The 20,801-nt window shown below is 41.6% G+C and overlaps 1 protein-coding gene across 6 annotated transcripts in view; it reads right to left on the bottom strand.

Moving 5' to 3' along the window:
* GRM8 (glutamate metabotropic receptor 8) overlaps positions 1 to 20,801 on the bottom strand; it is a 926,910-nt gene that overhangs the window by 818,769 nt on the left and 87,340 nt on the right. The window contains exon 1 of one of the 6 annotated variants that reach the window (XM_049894740.1): positions 18,479 to 19,509. The exons of the other annotated variants lie outside the window; for them this stretch is intronic. Within the exon in view, the coding sequence (XP_049750697.1) occupies positions 18,479 to 18,577 (99 nt within the window). The 5' untranslated portion in view covers positions 18,578 to 19,509. Of the gene's footprint in view, positions 1 to 18,478; positions 19,510 to 20,801 lie in introns of those variants that run through there. 6 annotated transcript variants of the gene reach the window in all.

Raw genomic sequence — 20,801 nt, 5'->3', positions numbered from 1 at the left:
GAAGCATACACTGTAGCGGACAAGCACAGGCAATGAATAATAAACATACTGAACAGGCAAAGGATGCAGGTATGTTCAAAGGTGGTAAGTGCTTTGGAGAAAAGACTAAGTCCAGCGTGGGGGGTTGGGGGGGCTGGTGTCAGCAGTGCCAGGAGATTGCCATTTTAAATAGGGTGGCTATTAAATCTTTGAGAAGATGACTTTTGATCAAAGACTTGAAGGAGGTGAGAATTCGCCGTGTAGACAGAGGGAGAAGGGCATTCTGGGCAGAGAAAACCGCCAGTACAAAGGCGGGGGGGGGGGGGGGAGGCGTGGCTGCTTGCTCCAGGAAAAACCAGGAGGCCAATGGGAAGCAAGGAGAGAGAGAGGGATTGTACAGAGCTTTGTTTTTTTTTTGTTTTGTTTTGTTTTTAGCTTTAAAAAGACTTTGTCATTTCCTCTGGGTGAAGAGAGACCATTGCAGAGGACTGACATTACCCAACTTAGGATTTTTAAAAAAGCAGCCTTAGAATGGGAGTCCCTAGGTGGTGCAAATAGTTAGTGCACTCAACTGCTAACCAAAAGGCTGGCAGTTCAAGTCCACCCAGAGCTGCCTTAGAAGAAAGGCCTGGCAATCTACTTCCCAAAAATCAGCCATTGAAAACCCTATGGAGCACAATTCTACCCTGACACACATGGGGTCGCCAATATTCCAAATCGGCTCCACATCAGCTGGTAGCAGTGGTGATGGTATAGCCTTAGGGGGTGAAGTAACTACCTGAAAAGCCCTCCAGCTGCCTGCAGGGATGTGGGGTGATCCAGCCAAGACAGCTGCCCCCCATTCACCACCAAGACTGATCCATCAGATTTGACTTGCTAGGAACCCCTTCTTCCCTTACTTCTTGCTTTGCATCCTTCCTGGAGGTGCACACCTGATCACCTTTCCTGGATTCAGGAGCGGTGTCCTTCAGGTAAGGCTCTTTGGATACCACCCTCATGCTGAAATTATACCGTTTGAGATTAATTACTTTGCACTAAATTTTTTCAAGAGTCTTCTGTAAAACTACAAATTGCTCTTGGAAGTTAAACCTATGAAAATTAACTTTTTCATATAAATTAATTTACCCCTTATTAACTGATAATTAACCAGCAGCCAACTGACAATTAAGGAGCCCTGGTGGTGCAGTGTTTAAAGCACTCAGCTGCTAACCAAAAGGTTGGCAGTTCAAACCCACCAGCCTGCTTCTGTAAAGATTTAGAGCCTTGAAAACCCTATAGGGCACTTCTACTCTGTCCTATAGGGTCACTGTGAGTTGGAATCAATTCTATGGCAGTGAGCTTTTTGGTAACTGACAATTAAATAGGAATGGAACCCAGAAAAGTGCACACACATATCACTCAATATTTAGACATTCATTCTATATTTGTATTCTATTCACAATTGACTACAACGCAAACAGGTGCCAAACGTTCACCTTGGGATGTCCATAAGTCCTGTTATTGTGTCTTTTCCATTTGTGTTTCCCCCCTTTCAGAGTGTTAGTACAGCATAGGAAGGTGTGGAGGGTAGTGTGCAAGGAAAGGTATCCCAGCTGAGCATGGCAGCCATGTATGAAGTGGGAAAGCAGAGACGAGGAGACTCCTGACGGAGGGTTTGTCTACTGAAAGTTTAGACCAGTGTCAGCTCCTACCTCAGGCCACCGCATTCTCTGAGCAGAAAGGAGAGAATGCCCTCTAAAGCTTTGCTCTTGCCCTTAATCTTCACCTCCAGAAAAGGTGAGCTACCTAGCCCACCAATAACCCTTAGGTTCATTCTTACTCATGACAACCCTATGTGTGTCAGAGTAGAACTGCGCTCCATAGGGTCTTCCGTGGAGTCTGAGTGGAGTCAAATTTACAAGCTTTCAGTTAGTAGACATTGGCACCACCTAGGAACTCCCAGAAGAGGTGGCAGGCAGTGACTAAGGGCGCCTCCTGGTGGTCTAACTAGTCCCCCTGATCCCTAAACTGTTTTTTAGTGACTATTTTTTTTTTTTTTTATTACTACAGTCGGAAACCCTGGTGGCGTACTAGTTAAGTGCTACGGCTACTAACCAAAAAAGGTCAGCAGTTCGAATCCACCAGGCACTCCTTGGAAACTCTGTGGGGCGATTCTACTCTGTCCTATAGGGTAGCTATGAGTCGGAATTGACTCGAGGGCAATGGGTTTGGTTTTTGGTTTTTATTACAGTCACTCTCCCAGATTTTTTTCAATAAAATTTCTTAATATTTCTTTATCACAATGGAAGGCTGTGGATTTTTTAACTTCTCAACTGTTTTTAAAACTCAAAGGGTAGCACTGTGAGAAGCAAGAGAAAACCACCAAGGTGGGTGCTAACTTGAACCCATACCTCCCCCTGAAGACTGGGTGTAAGGTGAGAAGCCAGCAAATATGTAAAAATACTAATAATGTAGAAAAAGGTTTTTTGTTTGTTTGTTTGTTTAATAAGCCTTCTCTGATACTTGCTAACACCAAGAATCTTGCCTGTGCCTACAGCTCTGAGCTGGTAATTTCCCGGTGTGTCAACCCATATCTCTGATGCCCAGATTTGAAAATGCGTATGTTACAAATGCCTTTCTTCCCTTAGGACAGTCAGCTATGGACTCAGAGGGAGCTTGGTTGGTACTGAGTGTAACTGGTCAGCCACATATGACAGGTTCTACCCAGGTGAGTCTCATTTGAAATAATTATATATGATATATATCATACTATATAACAAATGATATAATTATATATAATTTTAGGGGCAGTAGGAAGCTTGCCTGTCCATCACCCACATAGTGTACCCACTCGTACACTGACGTCTGGACATCTTTAATGAGGGTAAAGATCATGCAGTAAGAGATGACTCTTAAACTTCAAGTACAACCAGGAGACAAAAAAGGATACATTTACATTAATATAAATGTAAATGACTGATGTCTTTCCCTTTCCTTAAAGCAAGTTTCTATGGAACAGAGGAGAAAAAGCTCGGAAGAAGATGTAGATTTCTAAAAGGGAAGAAGAATGCAAGCAGTTAAGACCATAAGCCACTAAGAGCCTAAAGCCCACTAAGAAAGAGGGGGACCCTCTTGAGACTATCTCAATCAGCACTTCAATTCTAGAATATTCTCCTTGATCACATTCCCATTCCAACTTTCAAAAGGTTAGGGTATTCCTATGGTATTAAGTATATCCAAGTTTCTAATTATTACTAAAAACAAATAAATCTGATTTCCATAATTTCTATTTAAAAATCAGAAATGTAAAAAAAAAAATTGAAAGTGGGGTAAAAAAATTCATTGAGAAAGACAATAAAGCAAGCACCTTGTATGTATTAACCTTCACTACGACAGCAATATCAGGCCTAACGGCCAGTGGAGTCCCTTCCAGTCTTCCACGCTGATCCTAGCATCTGTTCTCTGGCCTTAGCTCAACCCTAGAAATCTGCCCCTTCAGCTACCCAAGAATAACTTCCTCATGTGTCAACAATCCAAGAGGCACAGGTACCAAGTAGATTCCACAGCCTGTTTTTCGAGACTCCGTAAATGAAGCTGCTTTGACCCCAGGTTTAAATCCCCCTGGTACCTTACTCCACCCTACTACCCCTGCCCTATTCTAGCCAAAGGGGACAATTTCGAGTCATTCACATCTCTCCCTTTCCGAAGTCTGGGCCTTTGTTATAATGCTTTAACCCAGATTGCCCAGCTCTAACTCTACATGTCAAACCCTATCTACTTTCCCAAGCTTCCCCAAGTCTTTCTCCTTCCTGATGCCTTTCCTAGTTCACCATCTAGATGTGATGTTTCCCTCCCCTGAGCCTCCAAGGTATTCTGTCCTTCCCTTCAGGGTCTTTTTATAATCTTCCTAATATTTTAGTAATATACATACTTTTTTTTTTTTTTTTTTTATACTACAGTACTACAGTGGAGTCCCTCGGTGGTGTAAACAGTCAAGTACTCAACTACTAGCCGAAAGGTTGGCAGTTCGAACCTACCCAGAGATGCCTCAGAAAACAGGCCTGGTGACCTGCCTCCAAAAAGTCACCAGTATAGACGACATTCTGCACCATAAAACAAAGCTTAACAAATTTAAAAGCATAGAAATCAGACGAAGTGTATTCTCAGACCACAACGGAATTAAACTAGAACTACTTCAATAACAGAGAGAGAGCTCAAAAATCCACAAATACTGAGAGATAAAACAATACTTCTAAATAACACAGGGGTCAAAGAAGAATTCTCAAAAGAAATTAAACAATATTTTGAACTGCCTAGAGGAAAATTTATACCATCAAATGGATATGTTAGAAAAGAATAATGGTCCAAAATCAATAATCTACACTTCAGCCTTAGAAAACTAGAAAGAAGAGCAATTTAAGCCTCAAGCAAAAGAAGAAAAGAAATGATAAAAATTAGGGCTAAAATAAATGAAATTGAAAACAATAGAGAAACTAAATGAAACAAAAAACAGGTGATTTGAGAAGATCAATGAAATTGATAAAGATCTAGCCAGGCTAACCAGGAAAAAAAGAAGATACAACCCACCAATATCAGAAATTAAAGAGGAGTCACACAGACAGTTCACCAAAAACATATATAGATGGCAAATAAGCATATGAAAACATGTTTAGCATCATTTGTAATTAGGGAACTGCAAACTAAAGTTAACAATGAGATTCCATGACTTACTCTTTGAATGGCTAAAGTACAAAAAAATGACAATACCAATTGTGGGCAAGGGTGTGAAGCAACAGAAATTTTCATTCATTGCTGGTGGGAATGCAAAATGGTCCAGCCACTTTGGAAGAAACTTTGGCAGTTTCTTACAAGACTAAATATCATCTTAACATAGGAGCCAGTAATCACACTCTTAAGTATTTACCAAACTGATTTAAAAACGTATATCCACATTAAAAACTGCACATTTATAGCAGCTTTATTCATGATCACCAAAAACTGGTAACAACCAAGATATCCTGCAATAGATAAATAGTGTAAATCTATACAATAAAAAGAAATTAGTTATCAAGCTAAGAAAAGACATGGATAAATCTGAAATGCATATTACTAAGTGAATGAAGCCATTCTGGAAAGGGGATACTGAGTGGTTTAAAGTCAGGAAAGGCATACGTCAGGGTTGTATTCTTTCACCATACCTATTTAATCTGTATGCTGAACAAATAATACGAGAAGCTGGACTATATGAAGAAGAACGGGGCATCAAGATTGGAGGAAGACTCATTAAGAACCTGCGTTATGCAGATGACACAACCTTGCTTGCTGAAAGTGAAGAGGACTTGAAGCACTTACTAATGAAGATCAAAGACCACAGCCTTCAGTATGGATTACACCTCAACATAAAGAAAACAAAAATCCTCACAAGTGGACCAATGAGCAACATCATGATAAATGGAGAAAAGATTGAAGTTGTCAAGGATTTCATTTTACTTGGATCCTCAATCAACAGCCATGGAAGCAGCAGTCAAGAAATCAAAAGATGCATTGCATTGGGCAAACCTGCTGCAAAGGACCTCTTTAAAGTGTTGGAAAGCAAAGATGTCGCCTGGAAGACTAAGGTGCCCCTGGCCCAAACCATGGTATTTTCAATTGAATCATCTGCATGCAAAAGCTGGACAATGAATAAGGAAGACCCAAGAAGAATTGACACCTTTGAATTGTGGTGTTGACAAAGAATATTGAATATACCATGGACTGCCAAAAGAACGAACAGCCAGAATGCTCCTTAGAAACAAGGATGGCGAGACTGAGTCTTACGTACTTTGGACATATTGTCAGGAGGGATCAGTCTGTGGAGAAGGACATCATGCTTGGTAAAGTACAAGGTCAGCAGAAAATAGGAAGGCCCTCAATGAGGTGGATTGACACAGTGGCTGCAACAACCAGCTCAAGCTTAGCAATGATTGTAAGGGTGGCGCAGGACCAGGCAGTGTTTTGTTCAGTTGTGCATAGGGTTGCTAAGAGTCAGAACTGACTCGATGGCACCTAACAACAACAATTACTATTAACTCTTTGAGATATAGCAACAGGGGCCTTAGAAAGACAAAGCTTTGGCCCAAGTGGTGATTTCTTAATGGAAGAACTGCTCATGACAGCACAGGTTGATAGTGTGTTAGAAGAGACATGGTAAGACCAAGTAGAACCTAAGGTGCCATCTGGTCAGATCCCATTCCGTTACCCGAATGGTCACCCATGCACAGAGCTCAGACAGGTTCACCAGCTCAGGGGACCTCATTCAAGAGACCCTGCTGTGTTTGAGGGGCTCCAGGATGCCAAGCAAGGTAGTTTCTAGAGAGTAGCTGATCTGAATACTTTGGACATGTTGTCAGGAAGGATCAGTCAGTCCTAGGGCCACTGTGAGTAGGAACCAACTTGACCCACCTAAAAACAGCAACAACAGGTGATCTGAACAGGGAACTATGTACACAATGTGGTGCGGGTGTTCTAATTTTTCACTCCTGTACACATGAAAATTTCTAGTTTTTTAATCGTCTTAATAATTTTCCATCTCTTGTCATCTTTCTCATTGTGTATGCATTACTATCCATCCCACTGGGGTATTTTGAAGCTTAATTAATAATGTACACTAATTTGAGCCTTGGGTGGGGGAGAGATAAATAAAATGCCTTATGTACATATTTGTACTATGGAGAATATAATATCATGGTAAGTACGCTGTGACGGCGCAAAACAAAAAGGGCTCTGGTCAGACAGGGGAAGGGGGTGGTGTGGAAAACAGACACAGAAAATGTATTATTGTTGTTGTTGTTAGGTGCCATCGAGTCGGTTCCGACTCATAACGACCCTATGCACAACAGAACGAAACACTGCCCAGTCCTGCGCCATCCTTAACGATAGTTGTTATGCTTGAGCTCATTGTTGCAGCCACTGTGTCAATCCACCTTGTTGAGGGTCGTCTTCTTTTCCACTGACCCTGTACTATGCCAAGCATGATGTCCTTCTCCAGGGACTGATCCCTCCTGACAACATGTCCAAAGTATGTAAGGTGCATTCTCGTGGTCCTTGGCTTTAAGGAGCATTCTGGCCGCACTTCTTCCAAGACAGATTTGTTCATTCTTTTGGCAGTCCATGGTATATTCAATATTCTTCGCCAACACCACAATTCAAAGGCATCAACTTTTCTTCGGTCTTCCTTTATTCACTGTCCACCTTTCACATGCATATGATGCAATTGAAAATACCATGGCTTGGGCCAGGCGCACCTTAGTCTTCAGGGTGACATCTTTGTTCTTCAACACTTTGAAGAGGTCCTTTGCAGCAGATTTGCCCAATGCAAAGCGTCTTTTGATTTCTTGACTGCTGCTTCCATGGCCGTTGATTGTGGATCCAAGTAAAATGAAATCCTTGACAACTTCAATCTTTTCTCCATTTATCATGATGTTGCTCATTGGTCCACTTGTGAGGATTTTTGTTTTCTTTATGTTGAGGTGTAATCCATACTGAAGGCTGTGGTCTTTGATCTTCATTAGTAAGTGCTTCAAGTCCTCTTCACTTTCAGCAAGAAAGGTTGTGTCATCTGCATAACACAGATTCTTAATGAGCCTTCCTCCAATCTTGATGCCCCGTTCTTCTTCATATAGTCCAGCTTCTCATATTATTTGTTCAGCATACAGATTAAATAGGTATAGTGAAAGAATACAACCCTGACACACACCTTTCCTGACTTTAAACCACTCAGTATCCCCTTGTTCTATCCAAAGAACTGCCTCTCGATCCATGTAAACGTTCCTCGTGAGCACAATTAAGTGTTCTGGAATTCCCATTCTTTGCAGTGTTATCCATAGTTTGTTATGATCCACACAGTCGAATGCCTTTGCATAGTCAATAAAGCACAGGTAAGCATCCTTCTGGTATTCTCTGCCTTCAGCCAGGATCCATCTGACATCAGCAATGATATCCCTGGTTCCATGTCCTCTTCTGAAACAAGCCTGAATTTCTGGCAGTTACTTAGCGATATACTGCTGCAGTCATTTTTGAATGATCTTCAGCAAAATTTTGCTTGCGTGTGATATTAATGATATTGTTCTATAATTGCCACATTCTGTTGGATCACCTTTCTTGAGAATAGGCATAAATATGGATCTCTCTGGTCAGTTGTCCAGGAAGGTGTCTTCCGTATTTCTTGGCATAGATGAGTGAGCACCTCCAGCGCTGCATCTGTTTGTTGAAACATCTCAATTGATATTACATCAATTCCTGGAGCCTTGTTTTTCATCAATGCCTTCAGAGCAGCTTGGACTTCTTTCTTCAGTACCATCGGTTCCTGATCATATGCCACCTCTTGAAATGGTTGAATATCGACTAATTCTTTTTGGTATGATGACTCTGTGTATTCCTTCCATCTTCTTTTGATGCTCCCTGCATTGTTTAATATTTTCCCCATGGAATCCTTCACTATTGCAACTTGAGGCTTGAATTTTTTCTTCAGTTCTTTCAGCTTGAGAAACGCCGAGCGTGGTCTTCCCTTTTGGTTTTCCATCTCCAGCTCTTTGCACATGTCATTATAATACTTTACTTTGTCTTCTCGAGACGCCCTTTGAAATCTTCAGTTCTTTTACTTCCTCAATTCTTCCTTTTGCTTTAGCTGCTCGATGTTTGAGAGCAAGTTTCAGAGTCTCCTCTGACATCCATCTTGGTCTTTTGTTTCTTTCCTGTCTCTTCAGTGACCTCTTGCTTTCTTCATGGATGATGTCCTTGATGTCATTCCACAACTCGTCTGGTCTGTGGTCACTAGTGTTCAGTGCGTCAAATCTATTCTTTAGATGGTTTCTAAATTCAGGCGGGATATACTCAAGGTCATATTTTGGCTCTCGTGCACTTGCTCTGATTTTCTTCAGTTTCAGCTTGAACTTGCATATGAGCAATTGATGGTCTGTTCCACAGTCGGCCCCTGGCCTTGTTCTGACTGATGATATTGAGCTTTTCCATCGTGTTTTTCCACAGATGTAGTCGATTTGATTTCTGTGTGTTCCATCTGGCAAGGTCCATGTGTATAGTCGCCGTTTATATTGGTGAAAGAAGGTATTTGCAATGAAGAAGTCATTGGTCTTGCAAAATTCTATCATGCGATCTCAGGCATTGTTTCTATCCCCAAGGCCATATTTTCCAACTACTCATCCTTCTTCTATGTTTCCAACTTTTGCATTCCAATCACCAGTAATTATCAATGCATCTTGATTGCATGTTCAATCAATTTCAGACTGTAGCAGCTGATAAAAATCTTCTATTTCTTCATCTTTGGCCCTAGTCGTTGGTGCGTAAATTTGAGTAATAGTCGTATTAACTGGTCTTCCCTGTAGGCGTATGGATATTATCCTATCACTGACAGCGTTGTACTTCAGAATAGATTTTGAAACGTTCTTTTTGACGATGAAGGTAACACCATTCCTCTTCAAGCTGTCATTCCCAGCATAGTAGACTATATGATTGTCTGATTCAAAATGGCCAGTACCAGTCCATTTCAGCTCACTAATGCCTAGAATATCGATGTTTATGCGTTCCATTTCATTTTTGATGATTTCTAATTTTCCTAGATTCATACTTCGTACATTCCAGGTTCCGATTATTAATGGATGTTTGCAGCTGTTTCTTCTCATTTTGAGTCATGCCACATCAGCAAATGAAGGTCCTGGAAGCTTTAGTCCCTCCACGTCATTAAGGTCGACTCTGCTTTGAGGAGGCAGCTCTTCCCCAGTCATCTTTTGAGTGCCTTCCAACCTGGGGGGCTCATCTTCCGGCACTGTATCAGACAGTGTTCGGCTGCTATTCATAAGGTTTTCACTGGCTAATGCTTTTCAGAAGTAGACTGCCAGGTCCTTCTTCCTAGTCCGTCTTAGTCTGGAAGCTCAGCGGAAACCTGTCCTCCATGGGTGACCCTGCTGGTATCTGAATACCGGTGGCATAGCTTCCAGCATCACAGCAACACATAAGCCCCCACAGTGCGACAAACTGACAGACACGTGCGGGGGGGGGGGGTGGAATGTATAAACTATGGCTAAAGAAATGACCGGGGCTGATATCTGGGCAAGAAAAACCAATTAGACAAGTTATAAATCAGACAGACTTTTGTATTATCGTGATTGTCTTGGAGGAAAATGACACTATGTCTTGATTCTACCACTACCAGTTGCCATTGAGTCGATTCTGACTGATGGTGACCTCATGTTTATCAGAGTAGAACTGTGCTCCACAGGGTTTTCAATGGCTGGTTTTTTGGAAGTACATTGCCAAGCCTTTCTTCCAAGGTGCCTCTAGGTGGACTTGAACCACCAACCTTTCAGTTAGCAGCCCAGCACATTAACCATTTGCACCACCCAGGGTCGTGTCTTGATGAGACATGGTCATACACGAAGGTTTGAGCCAAGAAACGTAACAGGTATTATTCTGGACATCCTCCCTTTGCCTCTCCAGATATACTCTCCACTTTCTACCCTGCCCCAGGGCTGACATCTGTGGTCTACATTAAAGGGTATCTTGCTCTCAGGCTTCCTGTGAAGGCAAAGTGACAGGAAATTGGAGGACAGGAGGAGAGCGAGGGGAAGTATTTATCCTCTTAGTGCCCTCCCTGCTGTGCTGTGTGTAGAGAATGGTCATCTTCCTCTACCAAAGGCCGCAGCTCCTGTCACATAGCCATCTCCTACAGCCCTCCCCATGTGCCTTTAGCCATAGCGGTAATATCACCCTTAACTTTTGAACCAGCCCTTTTGGGTTTCTCTTAACTCTGACGCATCTTCGAAATATTCTGTTTGTGCTTCCCTTCCTTTTACTCTATCAGGCAGCTCTACTCTGTCCTGTAGGGTCGCTGTGAGTTGGAATCAACTCGACAGCAGTGGGTTTTTTGGTTTGGGTCCTTTTACCCACCTAGACTGTAATGGATACAGGAATAAAATTTGTACACACAAAGGAAATATGAGATATAGTAATTTGCTAACAAGTACTTTTCAATTTTAATGAGTATATCATACTTATCTCCCAACACCAAGAGTTATTATGCCTTCCTCTCTGTTTGCCTTGCTCTCTCTTTACATTACCAGTTGCCGTCAAGCCCATTCTGATTCATGGAGACCCATGTATATCAGAGCAGATCTGTGCTCCACAGGGTTTTCAATGGCTGACTTTTCAGAAGTAGACTGCCAGGCCTTTCTTCCAAGGTCCCCCTGAGTAGACTGGAACAGCATATAATTTTCATGTGATGACGGATTGTATGACAGAAGCTTAGATAAGGGGACCGCATTTAGGGGAGAGTTTCATGAGGCAAGGGATCTGAGAAGTGTAGGAATTTGTGAAGGGTTGGCAGTTGGAGTTACGTCAACCCAGGCACTGCAGTCGGCTTCCACACTTATGCATAACCAAGAAATATCGAGTGTTCGCAATTCAGGGAGCCCCCCGCCCCGTTACCTAAGGACATCCGTCTCCCCCATCAGTCAGGTCAAGGGGGAGTTTGCGTCACTTTTTATTCCCAGTTCTAGCCCACCATTCAGTAAACATCTGTTGATCACCTGCTCATTGAGAAAACACAATAAGAACCCAATCAGTGTTCATTAACAAACCCAGAACTGCCTTCCAAGTCATATTTTCAGAAAAAAAGAAGTACAAGCTGTTTAAATGAACATCATCTAATATCAAAACATCTAGGTTATAATAACCCCAACACCACGTACCTTTAGATGTCTACATATATGCTTGTTTTTTCCAATGCCCAGGCCAAACTATTCCAAGAGAGCATTTATTTTTTAAAGAATGCTCATGTCAAAGTAAGCAGGAGTGTTTTTTGTTTTTGTTTTTATCTAATTTCGAAGAGGAACTGAATGTCTATCTGTATAGTCAAAGTGAGCATCCCACTCCTGAAGTCAGAACATTATATTTAGGGTTTTCCATACAAATAGCAAGCTGCAGTGCACCCAAATGACCTCCCAAGCCACCAGCTAATAGACCGTAACTGGCACCAACTCCTTTGTCATATATCTGCATTTGGTGTTCTCGTCTTCTCTCTCTAAAATCACAAACTCCTGGCTCCCCCTTGCCATGATTCTCAGGAGTGTCCCTCCCTCACAGTCCCTTCCGTGTCAGCTCTCCACCCCAACACAGGCCTCTGGGCCCATGGCTCCTGCCCTTACTTCAACTTATTTCATTTTTATACTCGAGCATGATTTTTTGTCAAACACAATATTTTTATATTGCTCTCCTGTATGCCATGTTCAAATGGCTTAGATTAAGATGAATGTACTCAGACCTGTTTTCTCACTGGTAAAAATGATAATAGAATGGGACTAAGCAATATCGAAGGTTTTTCTTAGCTCTGAACTCATCTGGTCTCATATAATATTTCTCTCCGGACGTGGCCCCTTTGTGTCTGCTCTTCTTCACATAGCCATCTAACATCTACTGAGTGTCCCCAATGGGAAGAGCACAGTGCTAAGTTCTAGGAATACAAAAAACATCCCTGCTCTTGACCTGCAGTTTTAAAAAAAATTTGCTCCAAGTCAATTCCAATTCTTGGTAGCCCCATGTGTGTCAGAGTAGAAATGTGCTCCACAGGATTTTCAATGATTGGTTTTTTGGAAGTAGATTACCTTTTGGTTAGCAGCCTAGCATGTTAACCATTTGCGCCAGCTAGGGTCTTTAGACCTGCAATAGCAGTTAACATGTCTGAGCACTTCCACATGAGGTCTTTAAAGTAGGGCTCACTTCATCCTCCCAACAACCCAGTGACAGAGGCACTATTGATGATCCCATGTTATTTATTTATTTATTTGTAGTGTTTCAAGCAGAAATTTATTTTTCATAAAAATATCCCTGTAGTTAGTTATAACAACAAAAACATTTTTGTAAGCCCAGCTCTCATGTATCAATATACCTACAAGGCTAAAACTCTGTGCTAATTTACTTTTAATCTTCTTTTCTTCTTTTTTATTATTGTACTTTAGATAAAGGTTACTAGTTTCTCATTAAACAATTAGTACACATATTGTTTTGCAACATTGGTTACCAACCCCACGACAGTCAACACTCTCCCTTCTCGACCTTGGGTTCCCTATTACCAGCTTTCCTGTCTCCTCCTGCCTTCTAGTCCTTGCCCCTGGGCTGGTGTGCACCTTTAGTTCTTGTTTTGTTTTATGGGCCTCCCTAATCTTTTTGGCTGAAGGGTGAACATCAGGAGTGACTGCGGGGAGCCATACTCTCGGGGTTTTTCCAGTCTCTGTCAGCCAGTAAGCCTGGTCTTTTTTTGTGAGTTAGAATTTTGTTCTACATTTTTCTCCAGCTCTGTCCAGGACCCTCTATTATGATCCCTGTTAGAGTAGTCAGCGGTGGTAGCTGAGCACCATCTAGTTGTGCTGGACTCAGTCTGGTGGAGGCTGTGGTAGTTGTGGTCCATGAGTCCTTTGGACTAATCTTTCCCTTGTGTCTTTAGTTTTCTTCATTCTCCCTTGCTCTGGATGGGGTACACCAGTAGAGTATCTCAGATGGCCACTCCCATTTTATAGATGAAGAAACCAGGAGACAGAGGCTCATAACCTGCCCAAGTCGTACAATTAGTAAGTGGCAGAGCCAAGAAACAAACCCAGGTAGTCACCCCTCAATGATACTTCCTCTTCAGTAATAGCAGTGAAAAGTTCTTCTTTAAAGATATGAATAAAACACAGGCTAGGAAGATCTTTATTCTGCCTGGAGAGTATTTCCAGGATGAGGGGCCACTTGAGTTCTAAGATGCTTTCCGCCCCACCCCATGTCAATGTCAAGGCCCCATCTGGAGCCCTCGTCACAGACTCTCAGACAAATCATCTTCATCTGCAGCTTTGTGGGAGGGCCAACATTCACCTCCAGAAAGCCATTTTCAATGAATCTACCCTTCCCTGTGCTTTACTATTTTGCACATGATGAGATTGTTATTTTGCACATATCCTACATCTGACATTGTTTTGTTTTTTGTTTGTTTGTTATCACGTGCTCTCTTTCCTTATTTAATTTCCCCAACCAATCCATCAAGGGCATCTTTAGCCAAGCCTGATACAGTGCTTATCAAACAGCAAGCAAAGTTTGTTGCCAAACCAAATAATCCACTCCATCCAGGGAGTCAAGTCTAAATCCCCAGCCCAGTCTGCGGACACTCACTCACGTTGACCTGGCAGAGCCTCCCTCATCAACCCACAGGGCTGAGCTGACAACAGCTCTCCTCCAATCAGCTCTCCACACTCCCAAACCCCAGACTTGAATCTCGTCTTAAACGATAATATGAACGCTGAGCCTCCAAAGTCGTGAAAGCAAATTTTATTTTCTCATGGTTTCCACCGCTCAGGCTTTTATATGCTATTGTAAATCCAAAACAGCCATCAAAGTTAGAAGCTTCAAAAGAGCCTTTACAGGAATTTGGCTTGCGGTCAAACATCTCTCCTCAGTGTTCTCGCTCCGGTGGTGGCATTTTCTCCTTGCCACCTCACAGGAGGACATGGGGCATGTTAGGAAGACGTGCAGACCTCAGCAGGTTCTATTTTCCATCACTCATCACTGTAAATGTGTTTTGGGGTGTTAACAGTGGGATATTCTTAAACCCTGCTGCTGGTGATGCTTTCTGTAAACAACAGTAATTCTCAAGTGCCTTATCATGAATGCAGTGATTCATCTCGAGCACGGAGAAGGGGCTTTATTTAGAACTGGCCTGGGGAGGAGGAGCATCTTTATATTCTGTTTGATAAGGAGCTGCAGGATTCGGTCTCATTTGCTCTGTTCAGCAGGTCCAGCTTATTCCTTTCTCCATCTTTTGCTATAAGGCTCGCATGCCTGAATATTAATCAAATATCCCCAGATTGATGCTTTACTTAAATTTCTTTTCTTAATTGGTTCAAACAAAAGGCCCTTTGCAAATCCTTCCAAAGGCTGGTCTGTGTGAGCCCACAATGCTGACACATTAAAAAAAAGAAAGAAACCCGTCACTGTCAAGTCAATTCCAACTCATACCAACCCTACAGAACAGAGTAGAACTGCCCCACAGGGTTTCCAAGGAGCAGTTGGTAGATTTGAACTGCCAAACTTTTGGTTAGCAGCCAATCTCTTAACCACGGTACCACCAGGGCTCTGTCTGACACATAAAGTACCCATTAAATAAATCTTTAATTATTATTTGCTGAGTGAAAAAGGAAAAGGAAGATAGGGAGGTAAAACTGGCCACTGCAAGGGAAAGGAAGTCAAGGTCACAGATGACATCTCAGTCTGCCTCCTGAATCACTGAGCCTTACAGTGAACTTTCTGTGACTCCAAGTGCCAATTAGTTCCCTCTTGAATTTATACTACTATGAGAATTTTTGAAAGAGAGCGACCGGCTTAGAGCGATCCCTCCCCAGTGCTGGAAAATTACAAGTCAACACATTTGGACCTCCAATGGTAGAACGGCAGAAGTGATGTATCAGTTATCTCTTGTTATAATAATACTACATAAAAAACAGCCACAAAACCTCGGTAGCAAAACCTTGGTAAATAATAAGCATTTACTGCTTTATCGTTCATGCCTGGGACAGCTGGGGGTTGACTAGATGGCTCTACTAATCTTGGCCAGGTTTAGTCACATGCCTCTGGGTCTGCTGACTACTACCTAACATCAGCTGGCCTTGGCTGGGGCAAGTGGAATGGCTCAGCTCTGTTCCACAAGTCCCTCATCCTCCAGCAGGCTAGCCCAGGCACGTTCTCATGGCAATGGAAAAGGAGCTTGCAACTGGAAATGCACAGGCCTCAGCTGAGAGCTCACACACTCTCCCCTCTACCTCATTCTATTGGCCAAAGCAAGCTCTGTGGCCAAACCCAAAGACAAGTGGAAAGGGACTATAAAATTACCTGACGTGATACAGAGAGAGGTGGAGGATTGCAGCTAACGGCATAGTCTATCACAATGTCTATACATAAAAATTAAAAGCACAATATTTTAAATCTCAAGGATGGAACCCAGACATATTTGCAGGTACTCAACTGTGTATAAAAGGAGCCCTGGTGGCACAATGGTTAAGTGCTTGGCTGCTAACCCACCAGCCACTCCAAGGGAGAAAGATGTGGCAGTGTTCTTCCCTGAAGATTTTCAGCCTTGGAAACCCTATGGGGCAGTTCTACCCTATCCTATAGGGTCGCTACTAGTCGGAATCGACTTGAGGGCACATGATTAAGTAACCAATCTGAAAGAAGGTGCCTATTTTATTGAATAAATGCCTAGTGCAGGTATTACTCTTTGAACTTCAGTCTTATTGTTATTATAATTAGTTGAATATTAGCGTGAAGTAAGTAATATTTATGCTGAGAATGAATCAATTTCTTTTCTTCTCTGGATATTCTTTAGTCACAAAGCCTGACAAAACATTTGTATGGGCTCATAAAAGCTTTACCCTTTTTTATAAGTCTATGACAACAGTCAATTTTTCTAATTTTTAGAGAGTAGGAGAATTCAAATATCTTATCTGAGACAACAAAGATGATAAACAAATTATAAATTTGTTTAGATGGTTTAAATTTAATAAAGGCTTCCATTTAACAGTTTTAATAAAACGAAGACAAAAAGGTATGACATGCTGCTTTTGAGATTTGTATTTCTCATCTGATTCAATTATGTAAGTTTATATTTTGGAAATACCAACTCATTAACTTCAGCACCAAGGCTCGATCACTCTGTAATATCAAAAGCTTTAGAGTGAAAGTAGGTTGAGATGAAATTACTTCTCTACAGAAATCAAAATCTCTATTTCTGGGTTCAATGCATTTGACAGTTTAACTACCTACATTGTTTTTATCATATGAAAAAGAGAGAACTTTAATTTCCCACCCTTTAACCTTCTAGTGATGAAATCACTTGGGAGAATATAATGAATATAAAAGGGATCAGTGCTCAAATTATATTCGTTTATAGTTAATTGGAAAGTTTCTTTAGTTGTCCAAGTCCAGAACCCTGTTGCCTGTCTATCTACCAGCTAGTAGTCATCACTCTGAGGTTTCGTCCTTCAAGTGGACATTCTCTTTATTCAACACAAATACGGCAACCCGTAAGGTAACAGTCCCATAAGAGATATGCCATCATTACCCAGATTTATGGGCAGAACCCCATCCATAAAATTTAGATAATTGCATATGTACTGCCAGCCTATTTTGCCTCTTAATATAAGTAATATTCTCAACATTAGCTACTGAAAGGCCAAATTTCTCATAACTGACTTTGTACTTAATTCTGCCAGATAATATGCTCCACAATTTGATGAAGAATATACTGTGAACAATTTCTGACAACCCCTGTTTTTCTAGCGTGTTTTGCTGAAGAGGCCCAATCTGTTGTTTGTTTGGGGTTGTTATCACATTAAATTGATTTACGGACGCTCCTTTCCATTCTTCTGTCTTCCATGTCACATTTATTGAAACTCATGGTTTTAAACGTATGTTCCAATTTGTGGTCTCAAACTGACAAAACTTTTCTCCCCTCTGTTTTGTAAAGTGATGTTTAACAACTGCTGCCGCCATCAATATATTGCCACATCATAAGTAAACTCCATGTGAAGAGATCCACAGAGTACTCTGATTAGGAAATACTACCTGGGGCACAGAATATATGTGAAGAACCTTTTCAAATAAAAAACTTGGAGAAAGTAAATAGAACAAATGGGTAAAAGAGGAGCATATGTTTTATGTTACCAAATTATGCATCATTATTTTTGAATAGCTAACCCAAAGTGCAGTATAGGTAGTAAAGCTTCATTTAAATTTTAGTCCATTTGCAGTTTTTCTTGTTTTTTGTTTTCCCAAATTCCCCAGGCAGGGGGATGGGAGGAGTGGCTTCTCTAGGGAGCTGAACTCTAAAGTCTGTTCCTGGGAGAAACTGCAAAGCATGGGCTGAGATTCCAGACTGTTCCAAACAAAGCTCTCTGAGTTCCTGCACGCTAATTTATGACATACCCACTTTCACCCGCTAGGTTTGCTCTTTATCAGGAGTCTCAGGGAGCCCGTCAGGGCTTACAAAGGAAAGGAAGTCTGAGAAACAAAAAATATTTGACATCAAGCCAGGGAGTGTTTCATATTGTACACAGCTGGAACTGCTGCAACTGAAGGTCATGTTCTGAACAAGTACGGTGACTGGGATGCCATCCTCGCCTTCTCCAAATTATTAAAACCAAACATCTAATCACACTTGAAGTTTCCCAAAGGCTTGAGCTGGAGAAGAATTATCAGGCTGGAGTGCAGACAGTAAGCACCCCCTATTTACACTCCCACCTATGGGAACACTCTCCACTCTGACCCTGCTCTGGTCACACTGACCTACGCAGCCCTAAATGCACTTGCATTTCCTACTCACAAGCCTCTCCACGCCTACATTTTATCTATCGTTTAGAGTCCAAACTGCATTCCTCCTCCTAGCCTCCCCTGAGCACCACAATCTGAGATAAGCCCGATCCCCTTAGCCAATACAGCTTTTAATTACCTCTGTGATTCCCAGCCAATGCACCTCATGCATGTCAGTGGCGGCTTGCATGTTGCTATGATGCTTGAAGCAGACAATCATGAAAGGGTTATTAACCATCCCATAATAGTTGTTTTTCAGAAAAGTCTACTCTTGCTACAGTTTTGTTACAACTTTTACAGGACTTCACCATGATTGACTGAATCCCCAGGTTTCTTCTCCTCTCCTGACAAGAGGCCGACAAGCAGGCGCAATTGATGCCGAATCTACCCACTGTATGGCCTTCCTGGGTTGGCAGTAGTGAGCCCTCACCATTTTTTTACGGCTATATACAGTATGTTTAGAGCCGTGCGCAAAAACTCATTCACTAAAATTATGCAGACTGTGCATGCATCTGACTGAAGATCCTTCCCTTACTGTTCATGCTCACGTATGTGACTCCCTATAAAAGGAACAAATCTACCCTGGTTCAAGGAGCTGGCAGCCTTAGGTCACGAGACCCTGCCTGTCTCCCAGTTTGCAAATGTGAATAAACCTTTCTGTTCTTCCAATCCTGTGTCTGGCTGACTTCAATTCACTAGTCTACTTGACAGGAACCTATTAGTTGACAGTTTCATGCTGAACAGGTTTCAGCAGAGCTTCCAGACTAAGACAGACTAGCAAGAAAGTCCTGAAGATTGGCTTCTGAAAATCAGCCAATGAAAATGGTATGCTCACAGCATTTCATTTCCTTGTGTGTGAGGTCTCCATGAGCTGGGATGACCATAAGTCAGGGGTGATTCAACAGCAGCTAACAACAACCATTCATATATCTACCCTATGATTTAGGTAAGTATTCACTATTTCCCTAATGAAAAAAAAAATAAACCAAACCCATTGCCGTCGCGTTGATTCTGACTCATAGTGACCCTATAGGACACAGCAGAACTGCCCTATAGGGTTTCCAAGGAGAGTCCGGTGGATTCAAACTGCTAACTTTTTGGTTAGCAGCTAAGCTCTTAACCACTGTGCCACCTATTTCCCTAATAGGTTATACATATCATAAGGGTAAAACCATATCAGAATTTTCGATTATGTCCCTAAATAGCCAACAATAAGCCTTACTGAGGGTAAAAGCATTACACAAATTTGTTTATTATTCTTTTAATATTTTCTACATTTTTAACATTTCAGTATTTGATGTTTTAATATTATATCACTTTTATATTTATAAAAATAATACTTTTAATGTTTTTATAACAAAAGTAATACAATGTCATCATACATACAATCTTCAAACACACCTAAAATACATACAAGGGAATGTAAACGCTATAACCCCAATCAATGTCCAATCAAAGTACGAGTTGATAGAAGATGAAAATTTCACGCCATTGGCCCAGGCACGTGTTTCAGGGTATGGTGAAGCTTGACATTTTCATCATTTGTTGGAACCAGATTCAATCAGAATCTACCTTGCCTATTGGAAGTGGATCCCTCACACACCACAAAACTTGAAAGTGAATGTGGGATGGTAAGTAAGTCTCCATGTTGATTCCACTTTGAAGCCACACTCACAGGCCATTTCAAGAGGCTTCTAAGTCTCCCCAAGGTTTAAAGAGCGAGGTAGCAGCTTCTCCTGAGCAATCATGAATTCTCGAGTCGAAAACTGTGGTTATGAAGCAAATTCTCATAATCACTTCCTCAGGCATTACAGTCTTGCATCCCAAGACTTACGGAGAAGGATAGAAAAAAAAGCAATACTGTCATAGTTCATGAAGCTGCTTCCATAAACTTTGCCTTTCAAAAAGTTGAGCACAGCCCATCAAAAAAGCTCTTTCTGCAGTATCTGTTTTCGGAAACATTTTCATCATTGATCCAAGCATCAGAAAACAGAAAAGGAGAAAGAATAGGACTTAATTAAGACTCCAAGAGCATTAACATCCCATTCTGTCATAATATGAATTACACTTGAAGCATGGGCAAGCCATGTGAGCCCCCATCTCAAAGATGGGCAGCCCCCAGTGGTGACAGAGGGTACCCAGAGAGAGTGGCACTGTCTTTTACCACCTGCTGACCTAGAGGCTCTGAGTTCCTCCAAGGACCCTGAGTCCAAAGATGCAACTTCTAGCCCCAGCTCTACAAGTAACTAGTCCTATGCTTTTAATAATTAAATTTTCTTTGTCTCAGTTTCCACAGTTGTATAATGTAGCAACAGAGGATAACAGCAAAGTGCATAGGCTTTAGAATTGCAGTCTGACAAATCTAGGTTCAGACGTCATCAATGACATTTATTTGCTGTATGACCTTGGACAAGTTAATTAATCTCCTTGACTTTGGTTTCTTCATCTGTAAAATGAGAGTA

The sequence above is a fragment of the Elephas maximus genome, chromosome 8 (genome assembly GCF_024166365.1).
Source record: "Elephas maximus indicus isolate mEleMax1 chromosome 8, mEleMax1 primary haplotype, whole genome shotgun sequence".
Lineage (NCBI taxonomy): Eukaryota > Metazoa > Chordata > Mammalia > Proboscidea > Elephantidae > Elephas > Elephas maximus.
This window is presented reverse-complemented; position numbering and strand designations above follow the sequence as displayed.